Source organism: Monodelphis domestica, chromosome 5, assembly GCF_027887165.1.
Source record: "Monodelphis domestica isolate mMonDom1 chromosome 5, mMonDom1.pri, whole genome shotgun sequence".
Lineage (NCBI taxonomy): Eukaryota > Metazoa > Chordata > Mammalia > Didelphimorphia > Didelphidae > Monodelphis > Monodelphis domestica.
Window position 1 is genome coordinate 119,222,899 of NC_077231.1, and position 25,455 is coordinate 119,248,353.

A 25,455-nucleotide genomic window follows, 5' to 3' on the forward strand; every position below is an offset into this window, starting at 1 on the left:
TGCTTGTTCTTTGATTGATCAATCTACTCAAGCATGGATTGAATGGCGCCACCTAAAGGGCAATGTTAGTCTATGAATTTCATGGAGGTTTGAGGGCAGAATATCAGAGAATTATTAGTCCTAGTTAACCCAAGCTCCAAGTTTTCAAAGACCTGGTTTGTTGCACACAAAGACTGCTGCTTTACCCAAATTGACTTTCCTTGCTCAGAGACTGGAACGTATTTGATTTTTATTTTCTTATTGACAATGAGATGCAGCATGATATAATGTACAGAGAGCTGGTCTCAGAGGCAAGAACACCTGTTTAAATCCTGCCTCTAATACATATTGGCAATATGACCTTGGACAAGAGCATTATCAACATACTTGGCAACTCTTTTAAAACTATAAGTTGCAAAGGCTGCCTTGATAGGAGAGGTGCCAATAAAACTACAGGTTCTTTCCCTATTCTCCATCCAGCACTGATAAGAGATTTCCAAGTATCCTTTTTCCTGAAGGGCCTCAAAATTAATGCCTTTTATAATTTGACTAATAGTTCTACCAAGATCTAATGTGTAAAATGAAGATGATCAGAAAAGAAGTGAAATGAATATGTACATCACTATGATTGAGGACAGGTACGAATTGTTTGCAAAGAACAGATCTTACACTTACTCCATTTCTGTTACCTCACCAAAGTCCAGAAAGTTGAGATTCTGACACTGAATCCTATCAGGATGCTCTTACATGTTGGGTAAGTAAATGCATTACATAAAGGAAGTTATATGGATATACTCAAAATGGTCCTAGGAAATGTTTCCTCCTCCCATGTCTTTTGAAATTTCCTCAACTATAAAATGAGAGACTTGTATTAGATGACTCCTCAGGTCCTTTTCAGTTCTGAATCTCTAATTCTAAGATCATAACACCCAGAAACTCATCAGAGAAGGATGAAGGCTATAAGTACAGATTCACTGGTAGACTAGAGCCTGGGATGCTTTGATAAAATATTACTGGAGTGTATTCTGAGTCCCAGTGATCATCCTGAAACAACCTTGGATGGTTGATGGTTGCTTCTTAAGAAGTAGCTACTTTTGTGGAAGTTTCATTTTGATTTATTAAAGCTCACGGCAATAGAAACTCTCAAGTCGACTTCTCAGGGTGGAAGCCTTTGTACTGAAATTCTCTCCTAGTTTCCCAAAGTCTCTCTCAGTCTCCCAACTTGGGCAATATGGAAAGGTACTGCCAGAGTCTCCAGTCAAGAGGGTAAGCTTTCAGAATACTTTCCGAATGATCATGGCTGAAGGAGAAATCAGATGTGATTATGGTGATGAAGTTTGAGTACATTTGGAGTTCACTCCTATCTCCTTCTTAAGAATCCACAGACACATTCATAAATACTTGATTAGTGAAGGTGATCTGAGTTCTATCACAAACTTTAAATGTGTCATTATTTCTGTTTGTTTCCCAGTGTTCAGATTTATACGTTCTCAAGTGTCTCTTGTGAAGAGTTAAGGCCAAGGTCTAAACACGAATCCCATTGCCTTCTTTTGTTGAGTGCAGAGTAGTATTAAAAGTACTAGACTTTTCATGGTAATTTTCTACTTCCTGTCATGTAGGCAAAATCCTATCCCAGTGTCCAGTTTGGATAAATGAAGAAACTTCCCAGGGACATGGTAAGAGACCTCATCCCCAGGTCTTTCTACCAAGAATGTTTAGAAAGGAAAGAACTTTTGAAGATAAAACTCCTTCATTTATTGCAGATTGGCAACTCCCCTGAAGCTTAAAGTCTTCCCTGAGGTACAGTGATGTTGGGCGATTTGCCCAGCATTACACAGCCACTAGATGTCAGAGTTGGAATTCAATCCCTGGTCTTCCTAACTTCATATGAAGCTTCCTAACTTTATCCTCTACTCCTCGCTACCTCTCAAATGATGGAGTATTTCAGCATTTTTACTCCAAGAGAAAATAGGTTTGTATACATAGAAACAGCTCTGAACCAGGAAAACTTTGCACAACTTTATGGTTTAGAAATTATTTGCATATATTACTTTATATAGTACTTACAACAGACCTGTGGGGTAGGCTCTAAAAATTGTCAAGGCCAAACTAGTCATTGGTAGAGGGGGACTTGAATTCTGGTCCTTCATATCAAACTCAGGGCTGTTTTTATTGTATCAGGTTGCTTCTTCCACTATTTGTGTGATCTTGGGCAAGCTGATAGACTTTTGGATCTCTGCTTCTTTGTCTGTTGAAATAGATTATAACATTCCTTCTCTCATGCACTTCCTTTCTCATCTCTGATTATATCATGGGGAGTGGACTAGATGACAACATCCTATCTCCTGTTCATTCCTTTCTTATCATTGCCTCTTGGAATCACTAGCTCAATTCAGAGTGCAAGCCAAATTCTACCATCTGTGGAGATCCAGGCTGATTTCCAAGTTGTTGGTCTCCATCTCTTCTGTCCCTCAAATTTACTCTGCACATATTTTACATATAAAGAGAAAAGTGGTAATGGTGCACGGGATAGAGTTGGGAAGACCAGGGTTTGAGTCACATCCCTGACATGTCCTAGCTGTGTGACCTTTGATGAATCACAATCTCTCAGTGGTCCAAACAACTTTTTGAGACGAAACTGCAAAGTAGTTGCTAACTTCCATCAGTAGAGGAAGTTTCCTTCATTGAGATTTCCCTTATACTTATGAAATCACAAGTCTGGTTTTAAAAAAAAATTAAGCCTGTTATATATTTACCAATCTATGTATATGTCATTTCCCTTCAATAAGCTCCTAAGAACAGGTCTTATTTTCTCTTTTATTTCCAAATCACTAGTACCTAGCATAGTGCCTTTTATGTGTAAGGGTGACAATTTCTGTTTTTATATTGTAAGTGAGGTCAAAGATGGCACTTCTGGAAGTGGGGATTAGAAGTTTAACACTTGTAAAAGCTTTACCCAAATAAAGTCATTGATTGCCTAAGAGAGGATGAAAGGCTACTTTGTTCTCCAATTATGGCAAAAGATTCAAAAGTACATCAGATCACCAGTCTGAGGTTAGTACTGGAGAGACTGGACAAAAAAGAGTAGGGTGTGAAGAAGCTCATCCCAATCTGCTATCTGGTAGGCTCCTATTTTCACCATACAATCTTGCTGACTAGATACTCCATTTTCTATGGTGCTAAATAATTATGAGTTTAAATTTGAGATCTTCTAAATTTTCATTCCTTGGTACAAACCCTGACCCTTCACCATAGTTATAATTCTGTTATAATTCTGACAAAAGAGGCATTTGGACTCTATCCCTTCCCCAGTCTTTCCCCAGCTCACAGGTAAAGAAAAAGCAAAGATCAAGAAAAGGCGCTGATACGGAATTTTTAGGGTTTTTCACCCTGATATTTTGTGGTAGGTTTCTTTATTTTTTTAATATAAAGTGACAGAAATAATTTGCCATTAGAAAAGAGAAAGAATCTTTAACTATTTACAACTTTTATACATCACAAATTTTTTCTTATTTTGTGTTTTGTTTATTTATTTTTATTGTTTATTTTTTTTGTTGTCATTGTTTTTGTTCCTGCATCATTTGAACAAGTCCAAACTGGAAATCTATACAACTCACAAAAAAACCCTCCACCCTAAACCCCCACCCCCTACCCATTGAGAAACAAGATAAATCAAAGGGAAAAAAATCAACATTTCTTTTTTAAAGGTAATTAATTTGCTTATATATATATGTACATATAGTTTTTTAAATTTTTCAAGTTCAAACACCAAAATTCAAGAGAAAAAAAGAAAAAAAATCACCCAACCATCCTCCCCCCTTTTCCTCCCCTCCCCCGCCCCTGCTTCAGAATCTCAGTGGATCCCTGCACATCCAAAATGAGAAATACTTATTTACAGGAAAAAAAAAGAACAGGAGAATAAGAAGGATATTGGTGGGGCATCAGAGAGCCAGGAAGGGAGGAAGAACAGCCTGGGGGAGGGGGTATTTGTGAGACTTGGGCCTCCTCATAAAGTCCAGACAAGCCTGAGTTTGACTGTGCTTTCCCCAGGAAAACACCATGCTGGGAAAGTTATGACTTTGTCCCCTTCCCATTTTGTTCTGGAAGGGATGAGGCTCTGAGTTGGCAACCCAACCCCACAGTGGACACATATTTTGAGGTTCCCCTCATCACCCCCACATACTTACACACACTCATGCGAATACACACACATACACACACACACATACATACATGCGTCAGTCATTGTGGCTAAGTATGATTATGAAGCCAGCACTGGCTCCTTTCAAGTTGAGGAAAAGAGACTTGCCCTTAGGGATGGGAACAAATTGCCCTACCCCGGTCTCTTTCCTACTTCCCAATGTAATGTGCAGTGTAGCTCCCCTGAAATGTTCCCCCAAGCATTAGAGCCACTTCCTAGCACTAATGCTAGAGTGGCCATTTGGTAGCAAAGCTCCTGCCGTAATGTATTCTTTCCTTTGGCCATTCATTATCCATTCCTTCAAGGTTCCCATGGAACAACTGGTCACACCCAATTAACCAGGTATTCAGAATACCCTGAGTTACAACAATGTGGATGAAATAAAGGCTCCCACTGCCTTGTACTCAACCTTGGAGGTTGGACAGCCCCTGACTGCCTGGATGCAAAAGGCAATCACAGCAAAACCACCAAAGACTATTTTCCTTAGATAGTCTTACTCCAGAGTTCTACTCATTTTCAGTGCAGGATGCAGAATAACTCCTATGGCCAGCTAACCTCACCATGTAGACTTCCAACCTAGGGATGAGGCATCATGGTGTATTCTGATGTGGAGCAGGGTTGGCAAAAAAATATCTAATTGACTGAGAATGACATTTGCCATAACATTAAGATATCCACAATTAGTTCCTTTTCTTGAGAGGAAGACAGCAATAGTGGTAATGGGCAAAACTTCACATGGACCAAATTTGGAATTTGGAGAAATATCCCCCATCAGATATGGCCAAGCCACATCCCACTTCTGTTTTCTATCCATAATTTTTTGGGTTAGAGGACCATTTACATTTCACACACACACACACACACACACACACACACACACACACACACATGATGTGCTTCCAAAGTAGTATGGGGATTGTTGTCCTCTGAATCTGCATGTCCATATAGGAGATGTGTGTGTGTGCGCATATGTGTGTGTGTGTGTGTGTGTGTATCTTTCTTATCAATCTTTCTGACCTCTCAGATCAGCAGAAAACATTCCCAAATTATTAAATTGCCCTCTTCCTTTACTTTTTACACTAAACAAATCTTTAAAAATTAAAAAGTTACAGAACCTATTCCCTCTCTATACCAAGCTTCTCCCCAGGGTTCCTAGAGATCTCTGATAACTCTCCCTTACCTTAGTGACTCTTTCCTTATTCTTTGTCACAAAATCAGACATTAAATGAAAATGAGTGAAAGAAGAGAACCATTCCCCACCCAGACTCACACCTTTTTTTTTTTACTAGTTGATGGTAAGGAAAACTTTTTCATTCCTGTTGATTTGACAAGGATCTTTTTCTAATAAAGGAGAAGGAAGATGATGAAAGAATTATGCTGTAAAGCTAATGATATTTCTTTGCTTTTATAGAAGGGACTAAGTTAGTTTGGAGAATTAACAATAGAAAATATGGGCTCTGAAAATATTTTCTTTGCAGGAGAAATAGTCAAATGGCTATGTTTCTTCAATCCAATTTGTGGCCTACACAAAAATCTATCTTTTGGTTCTTTCTCAAATAGCAACAACCTTTTCTTTTCTTTTTTTTTTTAAGCAGGAGTTTTAAAAATTCAAATATCTCTCCAAAACATGATCAGATGATGCCTGATTGCTTAAACAGGATTTTCTTCATCTCTTGGGTAAATGTCAGACTAACCTTAGATGGGTCAAGCCTCAAAAAAATGCAGAGCATCAAAAAGGTTCCAAATATCTGTATACTTAACAAAAATCACCTTTTAGTTTTAACCTCTGATAGCATCAACTTTCTTTGGGCACCCTTGTGATATGAGAATAATCAGTGAGATTATTTAAAAATTTATTTTTAAATCTGCATTCAGGGTTTGGCATCACATCAGACGAAGATAGATGAGACTTCAGAGATCATGTTCTATAACACCCTCATTTTTCCAAAGAAGAAACTAAAACTTTGAGGTTTTATGTTTTGTGTTTGAATTTGAATTGAATTTGAAACCATATCTTCTGAGTCCAACTCCAGTATTTAATGAACTGCATTATAGCTTATCTCTAAATTTCTAAGAGATGACTATACAATTTCCTTCCTACTCTGCTGTTCCAAATAACCAGTTCCTACTGATAAATGCTCTCTATATTTTAAAACGTTTGCAGCCTAGTTCTCTAGAAGGAAAGAACTTTTCAACATGCCGGAAAAAAAAAATTTCTACAGATCCTCTATTCTCATTTCTGAATCAATAAACTCTACACTGATATGTGTAAACCCAGGTATTAAATCAATTTATATATTATGCATTTATGATTTTGATACCTCATTTGCTTTCCTAGAAGAAAAGAGGAAAAGAATTAGAAACCTTGTCCTCAATAAAGTGGATGAATTACCTTCTCACAAAAAAAAAAAGACTATCATGATATCCTCCAAAGCTCTGCATTCAGACTTGGAATAAAAGGAGCTTACCTTTCTTTCCCTATTAACATTTTCTGTCCTTGTCTATCTCAGTTTTCCAATTCAAATAAAATAGAGTATCAATATGAGGAAGATTGGTGAAATCAGAATATTCCTGGCTTGAAGAAGAAAACTGTAAATTTTTTAAGAGAAAAGGTCCATTCAAAACTTGTAGGTCAACTCTGAATATTTACGGGACAAAACTATGGCTTTTTGTTGGATTTCTGAAGAAAAACTGACATTTTTTTAAGTTAACTCATCGCCATTTCTGAACAATTAGTGCAACCTTTCTGATCAAAATAGGTACTGTAACTATTTTCCAACAGAGCAACTAAATGACAAACAAATATTTTGGTCAGGGCACAAGTCTGAGGATACTGTCCATCTTAAACTCTAAAGATGACACCTTCCCCTCCCTTTCACAAATTCATTCCTGCTTAGGAGACACTGTCTCAGACCAAAACGTCCTGGCTGGCTAATATCACTTAAATCAGATTTTCATCTTTCTCTAAATCCAAGTACAGGGAGGCAGACGAGATCAAAGGTAGGAAAAAAACAAAGCCCATGGCTACTTAGTGGGATTTGTGATAACCTAATACAAAAATCTGGCCATTTGGGAAATGGTAGCCTGCTACCCTGAATTCCCAAGTGGTAAATGAGCTTCTACCCAGCCACAAAGAAACTCAGAGCGTTCTGTATGAAAGAGATAAATGTCCTGGGAAAAGGACCAACAGAAATCCTTCTGAGTGTACCATATATTCTTTCGGTAAGTCACACTCACATGGAAAAGGTTACTTAAGATATCAGAGCATATCCTTCTCCACTAATGGAATTGCAAACTACTGCTGAAGGGCACTCACTTATCTAGTTCTTGACCTTGAGCAGGAGTATTTGGTAACAAGACCTTGCTAACTCCTGAACTCTCCATCTCTCCTAACTTGAAACAACAAAGAAGACAAGGGGAAATTGCTGTGAAGGGCATCTTGATTTTCTTTGATCTACCAGCTCCAATGAGAAAGCAGCCTAAGAAATCAGCCTATATTATTCAGGCATAGGCAGAGGATGGAGGAAGGCAAGCCAAGTACTGGGGGAGCTAAGAAGTCTGGATAGTGGAAAGGGATCACCAAGTAAAGGACCTGTAAGGGTGCTCACCCCAATACATCCCCTTCCTTAGATGGCTATAAAATAGAGGTGGTCTATTTATTATGGCTATCATGCATTGAACCAGAGCAGAGTATATTGGTGAAGGTTGGAATCATGGCAGGGGTGAGGTCCAAAGAAAAAAAGGACCTCAGATATCTCTTGAGAACTTACTGTTCCAAAATACCATGGGGAAGATGGGGAGTACTCTGACTTCTCTTCATCATCTTTGAAACTGGTTGTCCTTTGAAAGACATACCTTTGCATTATAATGAAACAGGCAGGAGCTTCTTATTGAGAAAGCCAAACAAAAAATAGCCAAAAACTTTAGCCACATTTGGCTCCTAGAGAAAAGTGATATTTTTTTTGAAACCTTGGAATTCTCATTGACTAGAGGGGAGATTACATCTTAAACAAATCCAGGAGAGGCTCAAGAAATTCTTCAGGGAATGAAGCACATTTCAGGCATGACTGATCAAGAGACATAGCCAATATAGATCAAAAAGACCAAAATGATCATAGTAGGTGACAAGTGGGTATCTGCTCAAATTAGCTCAGAAAAAACTTTTTTACTTATGCTCATACTATTTTGTCCTTGAGAAGAAAGAACCCTCTATAGCTACAAAATTACTTTTTTCCCCAATGGTTGAAAATTTTGGAGTAACAGATAGCATGAGTGCCATCTTCAGTATTAAGAGATTAGAGAGGAAGGTGCCTTTTTCATTGTGGAGAACATGGACAAAAGTCAAGCTATGAAGAAATGGCAGAGTTGCAGTCTGCACTATTGTTATCAGGTTTACTACAGATTGAAATGCACATAGAATTTTGAAAGTAAAAAGAAGAAGAAGATTTCAGGGAATCATCACAGGCAAAATCCAGTTCCATTAAGAAGAAATATGGATTTTCTTCTTAATAATAATTTTCCCCCTGAAATTCTCAGCTGACATTTTTACTAGTAGCCATATTCCTGCTGAAGACCAATTCTCTTTTAATTTCCTTTATTTTGGTAGAATGCACTCTAGCACTATACACGTACTTTACTTTCAGTAACAACGTTACTCTTCTGAGCATGTCCACAAACTCCAAGAACCATGTTATCACCTTGTTCTTCTGAAGAAGAAATAAACTCCTCTACTTGTAACCATCACAGTTGAATTCAGTGACCTGTGGCAGAGATGCCTGAGAAGAATGAGGTGGAAAGCTCATAAGCTATCAAGCCCTTTCATTATGGACAGACTACATGCATATACTGTGGCACTCACATGAAAGCAGCAAATGGGCAAAGTCACCATGGAGACAATGTAATATAGTTCCTGCTTCTTTTCTCTTGGATCCCTATGAGGCTATCAGAATTGAATGTGGTCCATGGGAGGCGGGGAGTACAGTGTATCCACAAGGCAAATAATAGAGGAAAAGTAAGTGTACTTTTAATCAGCTTGATTTCCTGCCCCCCTTCCCCCTTTGAGCTCAGGGAAGATATTTACAATAAATTAGCAAGAGCAGGTCCAAATGTACAGAATAAGAGATTTCTCCTGCCCCCCTTTTGTAAATTCTTTCCTAGAATGAGGGTTCATTTCTGGCTTCAAGAGAGAATAGACAGCTCATTATCCTATCCAGCAACTGAACAGGAACTTTAAAGTTTAAGTTTCAATCAATCATTTAATCAAAAAGCATTTATCAATCACCTACTATGTGCTGAACCCCATGCTAGGTACTGGGGGGAAAAAAGAAAAAAAGATGAGATAGTATTTCTTACTAAACAAACTCCTTCTGTTTAGGGAGGCAGAAGGTTTGTTGTTATTGTTGTTGTTGTTGTTGTTTTCCCCTCACTTCTCCATGGGAAGGAGAGTCCTGGAGAATAAATTGAAGAAAAACATCCACAACCATTTTAAGATCCACAGACCTCATTATCCATACTAGAGGAGAGAACATACTCTCTATCTCTGTATACTTAGCAGGGACTACTAAGGACAGAAAATGGTAGATACTATCCAACAAGGTAAAGGAAAGTTACTACCTGTTGAGCATAAAAATACATACCAATGAGTGGGTGAAGGCAAGGAAAGGTTGAGTACAGAAACACAAAGTGAAAGGGGCTGAAGGTTTAGACTGAGAAATATTTTAAATTCACACTTTATTGTATCCCAGGATGGGTGCTTACTCTTATATAAGTTCTGAGATATTTAACCTTCACTTGGGGCTGTCATACCTCAGGAAGTATTCTTTACTTCCTGTACATCTTAGAATATCTCATCCTCATTTTTTAAATAGGGTTCATTATATATGTTATTTAACTTTTACCATTTCATTCATCAGAATTATTCTTCTCTTTTCTTATGTCTGTATTGGTCATATTTACTGTTTTTGGCTTTGCAGGAAAGAAATAGAAGCAATTGGAATAAGAATAATAGAGAAAATTCCCATCTTGGAGGGGATACCCTAACCATTCCTATAACTGTTATCATCAACTAATATAGATGTATAAATTAAGTGATGAATAGCATTATATACTATTCCTAAACATTGATGTTTTCCTCAAACTCATCCTGATCCCACCCCCACCCCATTCTCCTCACTTATACATGCACTGGAATAGATCCTCTGGCCCAGTTTCATTCTTGAGGTTTATTTTTTTCTTTTGGTAGTTCACATTCTACATAAAAACGGAATATTAAAAATGTATTCACATTGTTTCCCACTCCACAAAAATTCAAACATCTTCATTAGACTTGATTTTCAACTTTAAAAAATTACAGGAACTTCCTTATCCCTTTCTGGCTTACTAAGTTCCACATTTACTCCTACCAATATCCTCTTTCTGGCCAGTTTTTGCTTGTATATGTATGCATATATGTAGAGTAATATTTTAATTTTCCTTTTCTGAGAATTACTGATGTTTAATATTTGCATTTTTGCCTTCAAGTAAGGAAGAGATGTGTCTTGAAAAGAAAAAGGATCTAAATGCTTAAGAATCTCTTGATTTAACCCCTTTGTTTTCCTCAGTTAGAAGGATTGCAAACATCTGGCACTGTTAATCATGACCCTTTCTAATTTAGTTTCACCCAAGGACCCCTTTAGGAGAATTCTTGGCAGCAGCTACTAACAGATAATTGAAAACTGCAATGATGATTCCAGGGGAGCTCCATGTGCCATTTGGGATCAACTTTTGTTCTCCTTTGAATGATCTGAAACTTTCAGTTATATGAAGCACAGTTGTTTCCCAAGTACTCAGCTATAAGAAAATTTATTGTCCTAAAAATAAGCCAGATATAGTTTGGAAGTATTACATGTTATACAGAGGCTGAAATGCTAAACTTCTCAAATCCCACTGTACCCAATGTTTATTGGAAGGGGGTGAGTTATGGCTAACTTTGCTGTATGGCACATCTTTAGGCCTATTCAATCATAAAGCAGAATGGGTCCTGAAAGGAATGTAAGGGATAAAATAGAGGGATATGGTTGTTTTGTCATCTCAGCAGAATTCTGATTTTCCAGAAAACAGAGTTTACATCAAATTCATTTTTGAATTAGAGAAGGAATTTTAATAAATGTTCAGTGGGAAGTTTATTGTTATCACACGTGTTAACCTAAGCACCTACCTTAATGATTTTCTTCCCTTCTTTTTCCCTGCCTACTTCCAGTCTTGATGTTTCCCTTGCTTCTGACCTTGAGAGAGGTAGAAAGGAACAATCATTGGCTTGCCAAAGGTGGGTGATCTTTCTCCTCTCTCTCTCTCTCTCTCTCTTTCTTTCTCTCTCTCTCTCTCTCTCTCTCTCTCTCTCTCAATCTTTCTCTCTCTCTCCTTCTCTCTCCCCCTTCTACCTTCCTCCATTGTCCTTGTTCCATTGTTTATGTAAAAATTAAGGTCATTCATGAAGAATTGTGGAAATCCTCTTTAAGTTTTGTTTCTAGGAAATGAGTGTGTAAACAAGTGAACTCATATTTATCAAAGCCACATAATCTTTTGTTTCTAGTAGATTCTTGTAGCCATCACTGTATATCTATCATTTTAGAATTAATCCACTCATAGGTCAGCAAAAAATTATTCATATTTCAAAATGTAGGCAAGGAGAAGGTTATAAAGCTAACATTAGAATGTCCAGATGTTTCTCTCTTAAAGTTCACTTAAAGTTTCTCTTAAAGTTATTGTTAGACATAAAGCTATCATAATCCTGCTTATAGGGAAAGACATAGTTAAAGAAGCTATAATATGTTCATAGTATTCATAATGCATTCCAAATGACCAAATTTCATATACCAAGAATATATCTTTGTCTCCCCAGGAAGTAATGGATATGGTCATTTTGAAATCTATTTTATAGATGAGGAAAAAGAAAATAAAGAGGAAATAAAATGCATGCCCTTCTGGTCAGTATGTGGAAATAACATTTAAGTTACTAAAAACAATGCTTAGATATAGTGCAATAATCCTAACCTGTAGGATGCAAATGGCCCTTTGGTCATAGCCAAAGGGGCTTTAAGAATAGCTCTTAGTATTTTTTAAAAGCAAATGAAATCTCCTTAATACTATACAACAATCAAAATATGAGACTGAAAAGTACAATTAACTCCATGGATAGCACTATGAGATCTCAGGAAAGATTTTGTTTTTGTTTTTGTTTTAAAGTCCTTTTCAGATATAGGCAATAGTCTCATCAATAGGAAAAAAAAGGCAATTTAGCACATTCACATTCATGTGGCCATGTCACCTTGACTTGGACTCCCATTGGCTCTCATGGACAATGTAAAATTTGAGCTTGGGTAAGTCAGCAAAGAAGGAACCAGATCTGCTATCCTTGATGCTGTAGATTAATTCTGGAATAACCCACTGATTATTTGCCCAAGGCAATGCACAGGGTAGAGCAAGGTAGGAAGAACTGGGAAACTGGTGAGGTCTAAGTTGGGGCCCTTACTCCCTGAGGGCCATTTGAGATCTCACAGGTCAAATGTAATGTTGCAGGAATAAATCCCATCTCCTCATCTATTTCAGGATGTTAATAGCTGCCTCTGTCAGGATCCTCTTCTTGGTCTCCAGTCACCAACCATGAAAGGTCTCAGGCAGCTTCTACCTTCTATAGCATATTGCCTTTGCACCAAATGGTTCTGAAATACTTTTATTTCCTTTACTAATCATTTTTCTACTGCCTCATTCTAGTTAGTATACTGTTGTTTTACTCCAGGCTGCCTATATACTTTTTCCCTTTCACCCAAACCTTAAAAACCTTGTTTTTACCATACAAATTAAACAATTATGACAATTCACATATGAAAATATTTTCCTGAACAAACTCGTTTTACTCTCAGTCATCTCCAAGAGATTTACAATTGCTTCTCTTTCACACAGGTAGTTTACTTTCAACCCTCTTATCAGGAATTACCTAATTATACATTGGTTTCATTTGAAAATAATACAATTAGGTTAAGTGGTACCCCAGTCCCAACAGAAGACATGTAGAAAATCAAAAGGATTTTGACTAGAAAGAAACTTCTCCTACCTTTCACACTTTTGTCTTACATTCAAATGTTTATTAAATCAAGTTTTTACCTTATATTCTCAAGAACTTTCTTCCTCCCTCATCTCTTCACTATCTTAATATTCTCAGCGAATTCATGGGGAATAGACTGAGTTCATTTTCTGAAGTTGAGATTTGTCAATGTCTATGATATATTTGACTATGATTCTATACAGTGTGATTTAAATTACTAAATAATGGCAATGGATGTCTCTCAAGGGAGAATAATTTATGAACAGTGGCAAAGTGAGATTTATAGAGGAGGTTGGCTTAGAGAAGAAAATAATGGATAAGACAGTGATGGATAAGTGATCCAGTGATGATAACATTCAACTCTGTTAGATTCTGAGGAGCAAATATTTCTGAGGGAGACTAGTGGAAAAGATAGAGAAAGATCATGGGACACAAAGTAGAAATAATATCAGATAACAGGTGAATGCTTAGAAATCAAATTAAAAGGCTGCCAGAAATGAAACCTGGGGCTTGAAAATTCAGATGTTAAATGAAAACAAATTGATCACATAAAATTAGTAAAACTAAGATGAGTAGATTGGTCATTAAAAGAAAATATTTTTGCTAAGACTGACTAGAAATTTGAAGATGAAAAAGATGAAATAAAGTGTGAGATAATTCTTTACCTTGGAAGTATGCCATAGTTTATCACATTAAGGATTCTTCCCAACAAGAAAATAGTAAAAATAATTGCTATTTACCATGAGCCATCCCATTCTCTCCAAAGAGAGATTTAGATAATCCCCAATATAGAATGCAGATCCCCAGATGATTTTTCTTCTGAATTATCTGTATACCTGAGATAAAATGATGATGGCTGAGGGCTTGAAATGTCTAAATAATGGACTCAATACTTTCCATCCCTTTGTATGAAGTAATCCTGGAGAAGGTGCTTTGCATTTAGTAGGTGTTTTTAAATGTTAATTTAGCAAATGATTACATTTCAAGAATGAGTAAAAAAACTGCAAAAAGACCTAGAAAACATAAATTCTTCAAGAACTCTCCAAAATGTGAAACATCATGAAATCAAGAATTCTCCTTGTTAGGAGTCTTTCAGCAAAGAGTAGTTGACTATTTCATGGGCATATTTGAAAAGGGTCAGATTCAGATTGGACTAGATGGTCTCTGAGCTCCCTTCCACTTGAGATTCCACCACTGTCCAAGAACCAAAAGAGAAGCCAATCACATTGATTCTTGGCATCTGGTCCTCTAAATTGCAATAAGCTCCTTGCTTCCAGTTTACTTCATATAACAATAATGTGTACCATGAACCAATTCCAAAGTATATTGAATTATGATATAGTGAGCATTAAAGGAGTGTAATGCAATTCCCTATTCAAAAGATTCCCAAATGCAAATGTTTAATACTATCAAAAATATAATTTTAATTCTGTCCTCTCCTTGAACTTTTTACCTCTCATTTCTTATATGTATAGTACTCTGAGTAAACTTTGAAAATTGTGAAATAAGGACAAAATAACTTTTAGAGTTAAAGCTTAAGGAAAAAAAACAAACATTACTAATAAAAGATCTTCCTTCACTAATGCAACATAATCTGCACCAAAGATATAAATGTATATATATGCACACATATATATTTTTATGTGTTATATGTGCATGTGTAAATGTGTGATACTCATCCATGGCTTATAATGCCAATATTGTAATCATGAGAGACAGTATATAGCATAGTGCAGTGGTGTCCAAGGCATATAGGAACAAAGTACCTCTATAAGGATCCCTATATATAATAAATTGACTTAGAAAATCACATGTTAACAATCTTTGTATTCTATTATAGTTTTATTCATTTTGCTAAATTTTATTTATTTTGTTAAATATTTTCCAATTGCATTTTAATCTGGTTGACCACATTTGGGCATGTCTAAGGTGTCAGTGTCAGGCCACAGTGCTATGGTGTATAGAGGGCCAGTCTTAGGAAGACCTTAGCTCAAGTTCTTTCTGAGATATACTAGCTGTCTGGTCGTGGACAAGTAACTTAACATCTCATCCCCTTGGGCAACTCTCTAAGATTCAAAGTTATAGATGAATTGCTCATGTGAATGAAATCATAAGCCCAGGAAAACAACAACAAAAAGTAATTATAGGACTAAAATCAACAGTTTCTTTTTCAACTATATAAGATATTACATTCATCAAATATTCATCAATATGGGTAGGACACTGTTCCAGATGCTATAGAGACACCAAATGGAACTCAAGGAGCTTATAATCTAGAAGGAGCAAAAAATATACATACACTGATATTTCAAGACTAAAGCAGCATGATCAGCAGACAAAAGGATGCTGAGGAACTCTCAAAGGAGTTCAGAAAATAGACACAATTTCTCAATGTGGGAGTAAAGAAAACAGCATGGACAAGGTAGCCTTTGAGCTAGACCTAAGAATGGCATAGCAAGTAGTCAAAAGTTTGGAAAGCATACAGGATACATGTAAGGGGAGAGTACCTAGCCTGGAGAAAGTTTTGAATGTAAGATTGATTTAAGGTTAAATTGGAAACACTGAAGGTGTTTTGAGCAGGAAAAAGACATGCTCTGAACTGTGATTTAGCACTAACGTCCTATCAGTATATAGGATAGATTTAATGCATAGATGACATAGTTGAAGTAGGAGCTTGGATAAGTGGAATGGTCAAGGGAAGGAAAGCAGAGAATTCTAGGAAGCTAGAGAAAATGTTCCTGAAATAGATGACCATAGAGACAGGTAAGAGGAAAGTCAGAAAGTGCTGAATGGGGAAAGGTATGGGAGGTTAAGATTAGGATGAATAATAAACTGAAATTCATATAGCCTTTAAGGTTTTCAAAACATTTCCCATATATTTTCTTATCTGATAAAGCAAATAACTAAAAGCAATAGAATGAAAGAGGTAGAAAGTAAGGAATTGTGGTTATTTTGGAGATGTGACAGTTTCAGTGAACCAAAATTCAAAGTACAGTTGTGCCACTGTATGACTAGATCAATGTGATTCCTTGATATAATATCTTTGTTTTATGTTCTCTGTAATACAGAAAACTTGATAGAAAACAGTATACATAAACATACATACTTATGAAAGAGCATATGCATAGATTCATGCATACCTTGAAAATAATAAATGTTGATATGCTATAGAATGAAAATCAATTGGTATGGTATAAGCCATTTTGTATCCTTTTGTCATCTACATTGCTAGGCACCTAGGAGGCACATGATACATGTTTGATACACTTATTTGAATTACCTATTATAACAAGTATTCTCTTACCTACTTCCCTGTCCCAGTGTTCCTCCTCACCTTTTACCCTCAAATCATGTTTAAAAAAACTGGCATTTCTTTGGGTTTGGGCATTTATCCAGCTGGGTGAGTTAAATGGGTTGAACAGAGGACAATGAAACCTATTACATGAAGCCTGTTGAACATACTCATACCTAAAACTATAACCCTAGATGTCATTCTGGATAAGTGGAGGTGTTATCTATGCATCAGTTCTTCTGACTCTCTTTCCTTAGGATGCTGTCTAAATATACATGTATCCTCATTACTGTGTCATACATAAAGTTTGATACTTCTCTCCTTTTTCTGACCACTATTATTCTCTTTCTTCTCTCCTTAGCCTGCCTCTAACAAAACCTGTCCTCTAGAAAAGGTGGAATTAATTCATTTATTCCTACTTAAGTGTGCATGTGTTACCACTGGGGACTGTGGGTGGATGGGAGTAGGAAATTGACATTTTAACAAGACTAAAGCAACAGGCAGCAGTAATCAAGTCCTTTACTGATGGGATGTTCTGATGTACCTCTCCTGAGTGCTATTTTCCTTTCTCTTTCCTCATAGACATGGAGTCTCTAAAGTAAAATTTCAGTCAGTATTAAGTTCTACATATATATATATATATATATATATATGTAATCTTTTCCTGCTTTCTACCTTCTGTTTAAGTCCATTCTTGTTCTCATACTCCGATGAGCAATAATGTCTTGTAGCATAAGATGTCTGCCCTTCCATGTGATACACAGAAAGCAATCACATAGAGAGAATAAATTCTGGAATATCATCTTTCAAAAGTTGCTGCCCAAGCAAACCCTGGTTAATCTACTCCTAAAATTGAAAGTACTAAAAGCAGTTCAAAAAGATATGCAGAGTGACCAGCACCCTACAACTTCAGTGAAATCTCTTCTTTTTTCTCTAAAGTAGCAGAATAATGCTGAAAGTTCTCCAGAGGGGGCTCTGAAAGACTAAATTGTTTATCTTTGTCTCTCTGCTGAGGTCTGATTTCCTATAGTCACACAGATAGACTAGCCCCTACCAATGCCAACAGGTCTGCTTTCCGTTGGTGGTCTTTCAAAATGAAAATTAAGGCATTGCAGTGGTCAGAAAAGTGGGATGCATTCTATATACTACTCAAAGATACTCAAAAATACTCAAAGTTGGAGGCAAAACAGCAGAAATGAATGATTCAAGGAAACGTGCATGGTGTTTGAAGGACAATTAAAAGTAAGATGGCACTGAGCTATTTTTTCCATGGAATCTCATGGCTTTATACAGAAGGGTCTTCACTGGGCTTATTTTTAGCACAACCAGGGCTTGATGCTAAATCAATCCACATTAATTTAATTTCCTTATTATTTTAGAATGAGGCAACTTCTAAAATATAACAAAGATCATGTCTCCCTTGGCATGAGTGTTGTAAACATTCTTACCATTCTTAACTGGGTCATACATTTCTAACCCAGTCCTACCTCACACAAGTCATGGAAGAAAAGTGACCAAGGGCATAAAAGAAAAACACCTGATAACTCAGATTAATGAAGGGCAAGACAGGATGGGGACAAATTAAGACAAAATAGGAATGGAATCCAATGCAGAGGTAAAAATAAGAAACTACCATCCTTGAAAAAGCAAACAATCATAGAAAAGAGATCCTCTTTCTTGGTCCTGGTCTGTATAAAGTTGGTGTCTGTAGAGCTAATGAAGAACATGGGTTCTAGGGACTTCACATGAAATCTCTAGGAAAATGAAGCCTGTGCTTAAAGACGAGTTGTTTCTGTTAACAAAACAAAACAAAACAAACACCTTCCAACAAAACAAAGCCCCACGTTTCCATAACTAGGTTTTGTTCTTTTTAAGAAAAGTACAGTTAAAAAATGGTGGGGGTTTTGGATATGTCCAAAGAATTATTTTCCTAGGGCAATGTATTTTTACCCTATGAGGACATACTATATAATATAAGGGCAACCATAAGGAAATGATCAGCTGAGCCAGTATGAGTCAGACTGTTGCCCCAAATCAACAGTTCATTCTTGGAACTGGGTAAAGATTCCTAAAATGAGTTTTAGATAATTCTCTCAGGAACAGCAAGAATGGGAGATAATTTGACCTCACAGCCACCCTCAGCCCTCTGTGCAGTTCTCCTAAGGCTATCCTCCTATTCTAGTCCCAGGTATTAATGGGGATAATATTATAACTCTAAGTTAAATTCATCTAAAGGATATTGGTAACCTGGAATCCATTCTTGGGGGTAGGAGATAAATAAACCTGGGACTAAGAATGGAGCCAAGATTGGGCACCACACTGAACCCAAGGAGTAGTGCAGGAATCCTTTTCACATACAGATGAAGGGATTAATTAAAAAGGGAGGGGAAAGGAGGGGCCCATGGGACAAGAATACTTTTCCCTGGCTTTCCCACTCCTATGACCTCCTACACAAAATGCTTCAAGACACCCTGCACTGCAGTAAAAGCCTTACAAAACAATCCCCATACCCCCAACCCCCCCCAACTGGAAAATGAAAACCCACAACAAAAACACTTTTCCCTCTACCCCACCCCCGCCCACCCCTCCAGCCCCACACCCTGAATACTCACAAGAAGAGGACACTTCATCTATACAAAATTAATTATAAAACAAAATATTTACATATGAAATAAACACCATCTTAATCTCTGTTGCCATCAGAGAGGGACAGAGTCCCCTTGGTTCTAGATTGCTGTTCGCTAGGTTAGTTGGTTTGGTTTTTACTTTAAAAGGGTGAGGTAAGAGAAAGAGGAAGAGTAAGCAAGGGGCCTGCATACTTAGATGGAGTCCTGTTTTTTGTGGCCTTTCTCCATCATCCTGGCCCTTCATCCTCCCTCTTAGTCTCTCCTTTAATTTCAGATAAAGCACACTGTGCCCCTCTCAAAATCTGTGAGAGGTTCAGCCCCTTTCCCCCAAGTCCATTTTAGAAAGAAAACAAAGCTTCAACAAGGCCTTTAATTGGCTTAAAAAAATGAAAGATATTGAGGTAAAGAAATCAAGAAAGAGTGGTGGGGAGGTAGAAGGAAAATGGAATTGTGAGAAGGCAGAACAAAGGGGAAGATAGAGAAGAACCCTGGAGAACATGACTTGAAGAGAAATTGTGGCTTTCTTTCCATGGGAGGAGCACCTTTCTGGTTTATATGTCCTGTGAGGATAGCAGTGAGCTATTGTCTTGCTGCCAAACTGATATGAGACCCTTTGGGTGCTACCTGGTAGAATGGAGGTTCAGATAGCATTCACAGAATAGGATCATTGAGTTTCTTCAATTCCATTTCTCCCACACAAGGATCAAAGGCAGTGACAAATACCTATTTCTCTTCTCCACTTTTACTGGTTTTAAAGAAAGGAACATCACTTCTTCTAACACTCTTCTTCATGGAGCTAATTTTTTAAAAAAAATTCTAGAATGATATTAATCAAAAGAGTGAGGTTGGTTCCCAACATCAAAATACTCCTATATCAATAATATTTTACACTGGAAACATCAATATTTTTATGGATGTCAAGTCCCAATATGGTACCAGCTTAGATCCTTCTTCCAACTTCCATCCTCTACTTCTTTTTTCAGATTGCCTCCTTCTCTCCATGCCATTGGCTCTTTGTATACTTATAGGCTGTTTAATTTGTATCATCCCAGTTTTCCTCAAGGAGAGAAGCTACATTTCCCATTGTGAAAAATATGGCGAATTCTAAGGAAAACAAGGAAGTTTCTCTTTCTTTGGGTTAAGTAAAGAGGGATCAAAGTTCTAAGGACATCCCCCTCTCCTACTCAACCTACCATGAAGCTCTTCCTCACTTTGTTAAGTTCCCATCTGCTTTACCCTTTCTTGGTGCCTCCAGCAACTGTAAAGAACATCAAGTCTAAAGCACAAGGAAAGGTTCTATAAAAACATTTCCTTCTCAAGCGTTGGTGGCAAAAGAAGTTGCCTGTGGAAGATGGACCATGGCTATTCCCCACCATCCTTAATTTGCCTGGGAAGGTTTTGTTTTGGCTTGTTTTTTTTTTTTTGCTTTGTTTTGTTTTGCCAGTGATGGTCACCACTCTCATCTATTACAGATGAATCTTCTCTCAACCTTGCTTTTGTTGGCTGATTCACCATTCTTTTGCCTAGACTACAGAATATCTCTGATTTGGAATTAACTTCTGAATGCTTTATTTAAATCCATTCACAAACACACTTTCCTCCAACCTTTTCTGGATGATGGCAAAATTTTTAAATAACATATAATCATGTCCACACAGAAGCCAAGTATATCAATTGGCTATGTTTAGTGATGTGGAAACAAACAGAATGAGTCAAGAATATTCCCTATGTGTCTATGCACACAGTAACAGAAAATATATCTGAAACCCTCTTCTTCCAAAATTTCCCAGGACACTATTATAGATCCCTCCTTAATTTTGCCCCATTATTCTTGGGTTCTGGTCAATAACTTTCCCCTGCATCACTCCAAGTAACTAATTATATGAATTTTTAATGTAAGCTTCTTAGTTTATATACATAACAAATATAGTCAGTCTCCTTTCTTCTGCTATATAGCAAATACCCTAATAAACATACATAGTCTAGGCAAAAAGAACTCGGTGAGAGCCACTTCATAATTTACAAATAGTTCACTCATTCTACTTCTTCATTTGATGTCAAAATCTTTTGGGGGAAGAGTTCTCTTCTTTGGCCCTTTCCTTGTTTGACTCAAATGTATATGCAAGGAGAACCATTCAGTTCATGCTGAAAGAGACCAGTGAAGGGCCATTGCTTTTTTCCCCTCTATATATGGATATCTCTTTTTCCCACTATTGTACACCAAACTTGAAAACCATATTTCAATGCACTGCTAATAGGAGAAATGCCTGATGGATGAAGGAAGGAGGAAGGAGTTGGGAAAGGAAGGATGCAAAAGAGATGTCACCAAGTGCTGTCTTCAATGAAAATCAGGACTCCAGGATCGCACAAATAAAGAAAGAACCAAGAGAGGAACAAATGGGAACCAAGTTCAGTCCCCATCATCCTCTATGACATACTACCAAATGACCCTCATACCCGCCCACCAACCCCACAGTTCCCTTCCCCACTCTTCCCATCCCCCCACCCCACTCAGACATCGGATTCAATACTAGAAAGTTTCTCATAAACATGCCCATTGCTGGAGCCATTGAAAGCCCTGGGGTTTTTGTTGTTAGGCACACAGGGGTTGGACTGGTTTCCTATACAGATGTCCTTCTGGAAACGGCCTGGCACAGCCGCATGAAGGGCTGAGACCACTGGCTTGTTGGTGACGATGGCCCGGAAGTCGGGCCTGGCTTTCGTTCCCCCCGCCACCGTGGGCTGCCTGAAGAAGTAGGATTTGCTGCCATGGAGCAAGCACTGGTCATCCCCAAAAGTGGGGATGAAAGGGTTTTGTGTGACCCGATCAGGGTAGAGCGACTTGCTGAGCATGTAGCCACCGCTGCCAGGATTGTTGTGGTGGTGGTGTCCGACAGTGGGCACTGAGGGCTTGTTGTTGGCAAAGGTGGTTTCCCCAGCTGGCATCTCAAACATGTGGGCGTAGGGGCTCCCTTCCAAGAAACGGCCCTTGTCCTTCAGGCTGACGCTTCGGGGGGCCAGGGCTGCTTCTTCTTTCTGCAAGTCCACAAAAGTGTCGTAGGAATGCTGCCGGCGAAGCTTGTTGCGGTTCTTCTTCTGTGCCTTGGAATTCGACGGGCTCTGAGGGTACTTGGTGGTGGAGGCATTCGATGTCACCGGCACTGGGGCAGCGGGCTGATCGAGCTCTTGAAGGGAGTTATCCTCACTGATGTCATAGAGGTTGCCTGCTTTCTTGCAAGCCTCACACCGGATGCAGGCCTGCCTACTGGAGTTTTGCCCCACCACTGGGGCGGTATAGTTGTGGAGCTTTGAGGGGCAGCTGCGGCAGAAATTACCACCCGGCCTTTCTTCCCAATCGAGGTTAGTCAGGTTCTTCTCCCAGGGGGCTGGCACACCACTGACCACACCATGCTTGCGCTCATTAGCTCCAAAGTCGCTGGTTCCGTGCTTGTGGTGAGATCTATTGGCGCAAGGACCACTCCCACTGACGGAATCCCGCTTGAAATCGTCTCCCCGTTCCTTATAGATATCTGTGAGATCCACGTGCTCCCAGTGTGGAGAGTTCTCTTTTGTTCTGAACTGGTCCAGATAGAAGTCCCGTAGGCCTTCTTTGTCCCTGAAGTAGCGCTTATGATCAGGGGAGCGGGGTGGACGCCGGCGATAGGCCAACTCGATCTCATCGAATTCTCGCCGTGACTTGGCCGAGGCTGGCCGCTTCTTCAGGCTGTCCTTATACTGCTGCTTCCGCCTCTTGGCGGCGTTGCCTTCGATGTTTCCATAGGTGACTGTGTGAGTAGAAATATCTGAAACATCTGAGCGGATCAGGTCATCGTGGCCACCGAAGCGGTCGCTCTTGAAAGAAAACTTGCCGTATAGATCGCTTAGCTGGTTATGTTTGGTGGATGGTAGGCCGATGTCTAATGGCTTCTTGCTGATTGACCGTGGCTGGGTGGTGAAGGGCGGGTTGTCACAATCATAAAGTCCATCAATGGAGCTTGCGCTGCCGATGCTGTGGGGCCGGTGGTGGTGGTGATAGTGGTCTTGGTACATGTTGCTGTCCTTCAGCTGCAGGTTGCCAAAAGTTCGTTCCACCTCACTGATGTAGTCACTGAAGAGGTTCTCTTCACAGGGGGGATTGTTATAGGATTTACAGTCGGAATGCGTGAAGCTGCGGCGATGCTCAGAGATGTCGTAGACAGATGACTCACGGCGGATGAAATCGAGGGCGCTCTGCGGAGATCCATTAACACCAGACAGGTTGGCCATATTTTTGGCAGTACGAAGTAGGCGCAGGATATTAGAATGTGTATTGTTCATAGTGGCTGTGGGGGAATTCATCACTGACTGGCGCTCCTCAATAGCCACACCATGGATACAGCTGTAAATACCCTAAAGTGAGGAGAAAAACAGAAAGGTCTTATTAGGGTTCTTGTGATGTTATTTTTAAGAACAAAGAGGGAACTGAATTAATCTATCTTACTTGAATGGTCAAGAGAACTTAATCTACAAAATAAAGGCAATAGTAAATCTCTTGATTCATACTTTGAATTTGGCAAATATGCCATGAAATCTCATAAATGGGGTACAACAATAATAGCGAATGTAACAACTAAATAATGTAATATAATGACAAATAAATAACAACTGAAAATTCTTCTTATAAATTAAAAAATAATTATCCTCATAGCAAATTTGTGAGGGTGTGAGAATTCGGTTTAGATGTAATTGGGAAATGGTCCACATAGCATGATTAAATGATTAAGACTCAAAAGCAAGTGATTCTGCCATTGGTGACATCATTAATTTGGATGGATTTACCTCTGGTTTATTCATTTTCTTTAAAAAGATGACCCTTATATCAATCTACAGTAATAATAAGCTATATTAATGAACAATATAACTCTGTGTAGTAACTCAGCTCTGTTTGGGAAGGAATGGAGTTAAGCCCAGTTAGTATAAAAATCCAGGGTTTTCCAGCATTGATAGAGTCTGGAGTGTTTTGCAGAATTTCAACCACCAGTCAATAGCTGAGCTTAAGTCACATATAAAACATAATTCTTGCAAAGAATAGGAAGCTCAGAAGTTGAAGGATTTTTTTTTTCTGCTACATCATTTGTATATGTGGAATGAATTGGGGTAATAAAATATCATGTGTGATAAAACATTTATTTTGTTGCATTCTCTCATTTGCTCTCTTATACCAAGTTCCTTACAATGATTATGTGAAGAGTCTTTAATTTTCTCAGCATGATTCCTTTTACTAATGTATAACAACCTATCTGTACTTTAGTAGGTAAATCATCCAGAGTTGCCTAGTGCATATGGAAGTTCAGTAATTTGCCAAGGATAGAAAGTATCAAAGGAAGGAGCTGAACCCAGATCTTCCAGATCTGGAGCACCTAGGTGGCCTAATGGAGAGCATTGGGCTTAGACTCAGGAAGACTCATTATCATGAGTTCAAATCTGACCTTAGATACTTACTAGACACTTTCTTAGCCTCTTATTTAAGGCAAGTCATTTAATCCTGCTTGCCTCATTTTCCTTTTCTATAAAATGATTTGGATAAGGAAATAGCAAACCACGCCAGTATCTTACCCAAGAAAACCCCAAATGGGATCAGGAAGAGTCAGACATGATTGAAAAATGACTGAACAACAACAACTAACTTTCAGTTCTAGGATTATTATACCAGAACATTTTTATCATGATTATCATATAAGGAAATTGAGGCATTTCCCTTTGCTAAAATATAGCAACAAAGCAATAGGACTTTGCTCTTGATAGATATACATAATAAAAACTAGAATGTGGAAAACAGTAATCTTGCCTCTTTGTCTTACTTTTTGTTGGGCTCAGATTCATCTGAAACTGTCAAAGAAAATATGGGGAAACCTAGGCATATAAAAACCTTAAATTAAGTCGTTTTGGGATTCCAGGCTAATGAATCTAGTTTATCTCAAATCATCTATCCTATAGTTATAATAATGTACATTATATTTTTATTAATTGATCATTATTGATTTTATGCTCACCACACCACATCAAGTATTATAGAAAATGCAGAGTATATTTAGTCCTGGCTTCAAGGAGTTTTACTGTTCAGTGCTGACAGAATATATTCAACTACGAAATCAAAATAATATACATTTGATATTTCCATGCATCTTTATTGCTGCTCTGAGGGGCCAACATTCCAAGGGAGTTGGATATTAGTTAGCCTAAGTAAAGATTCACAGAGAAGAAACAGCTTTGGATTATCTCTTCTTGTTTATAG

General features: G+C 38.1%; 1 protein-coding gene across 6 annotated transcripts in view; it reads right to left on the minus strand.

Annotated features, from left to right (window-relative positions):
• Positions 1-19,190: 19,190 nt before the first annotated feature.
• Positions 19,191-25,455, minus strand: part of GRIN2B (glutamate ionotropic receptor NMDA type subunit 2B) — a 641,083-nt gene continuing 634,818 nt past the window's right edge. For all 6 annotated transcript variants that reach the window (XM_056799173.1, XM_056799172.1, XM_056799176.1 and 3 more), the window contains one exon: positions 19,191-23,570. In XM_056799173.1, the coding sequence (XP_056655151.1) occupies positions 21,693-23,570 (1,878 nt within the window). In that variant the 3' untranslated portion in view covers positions 19,191-21,692. The remainder of the gene's footprint in view (positions 23,571-25,455) is intronic.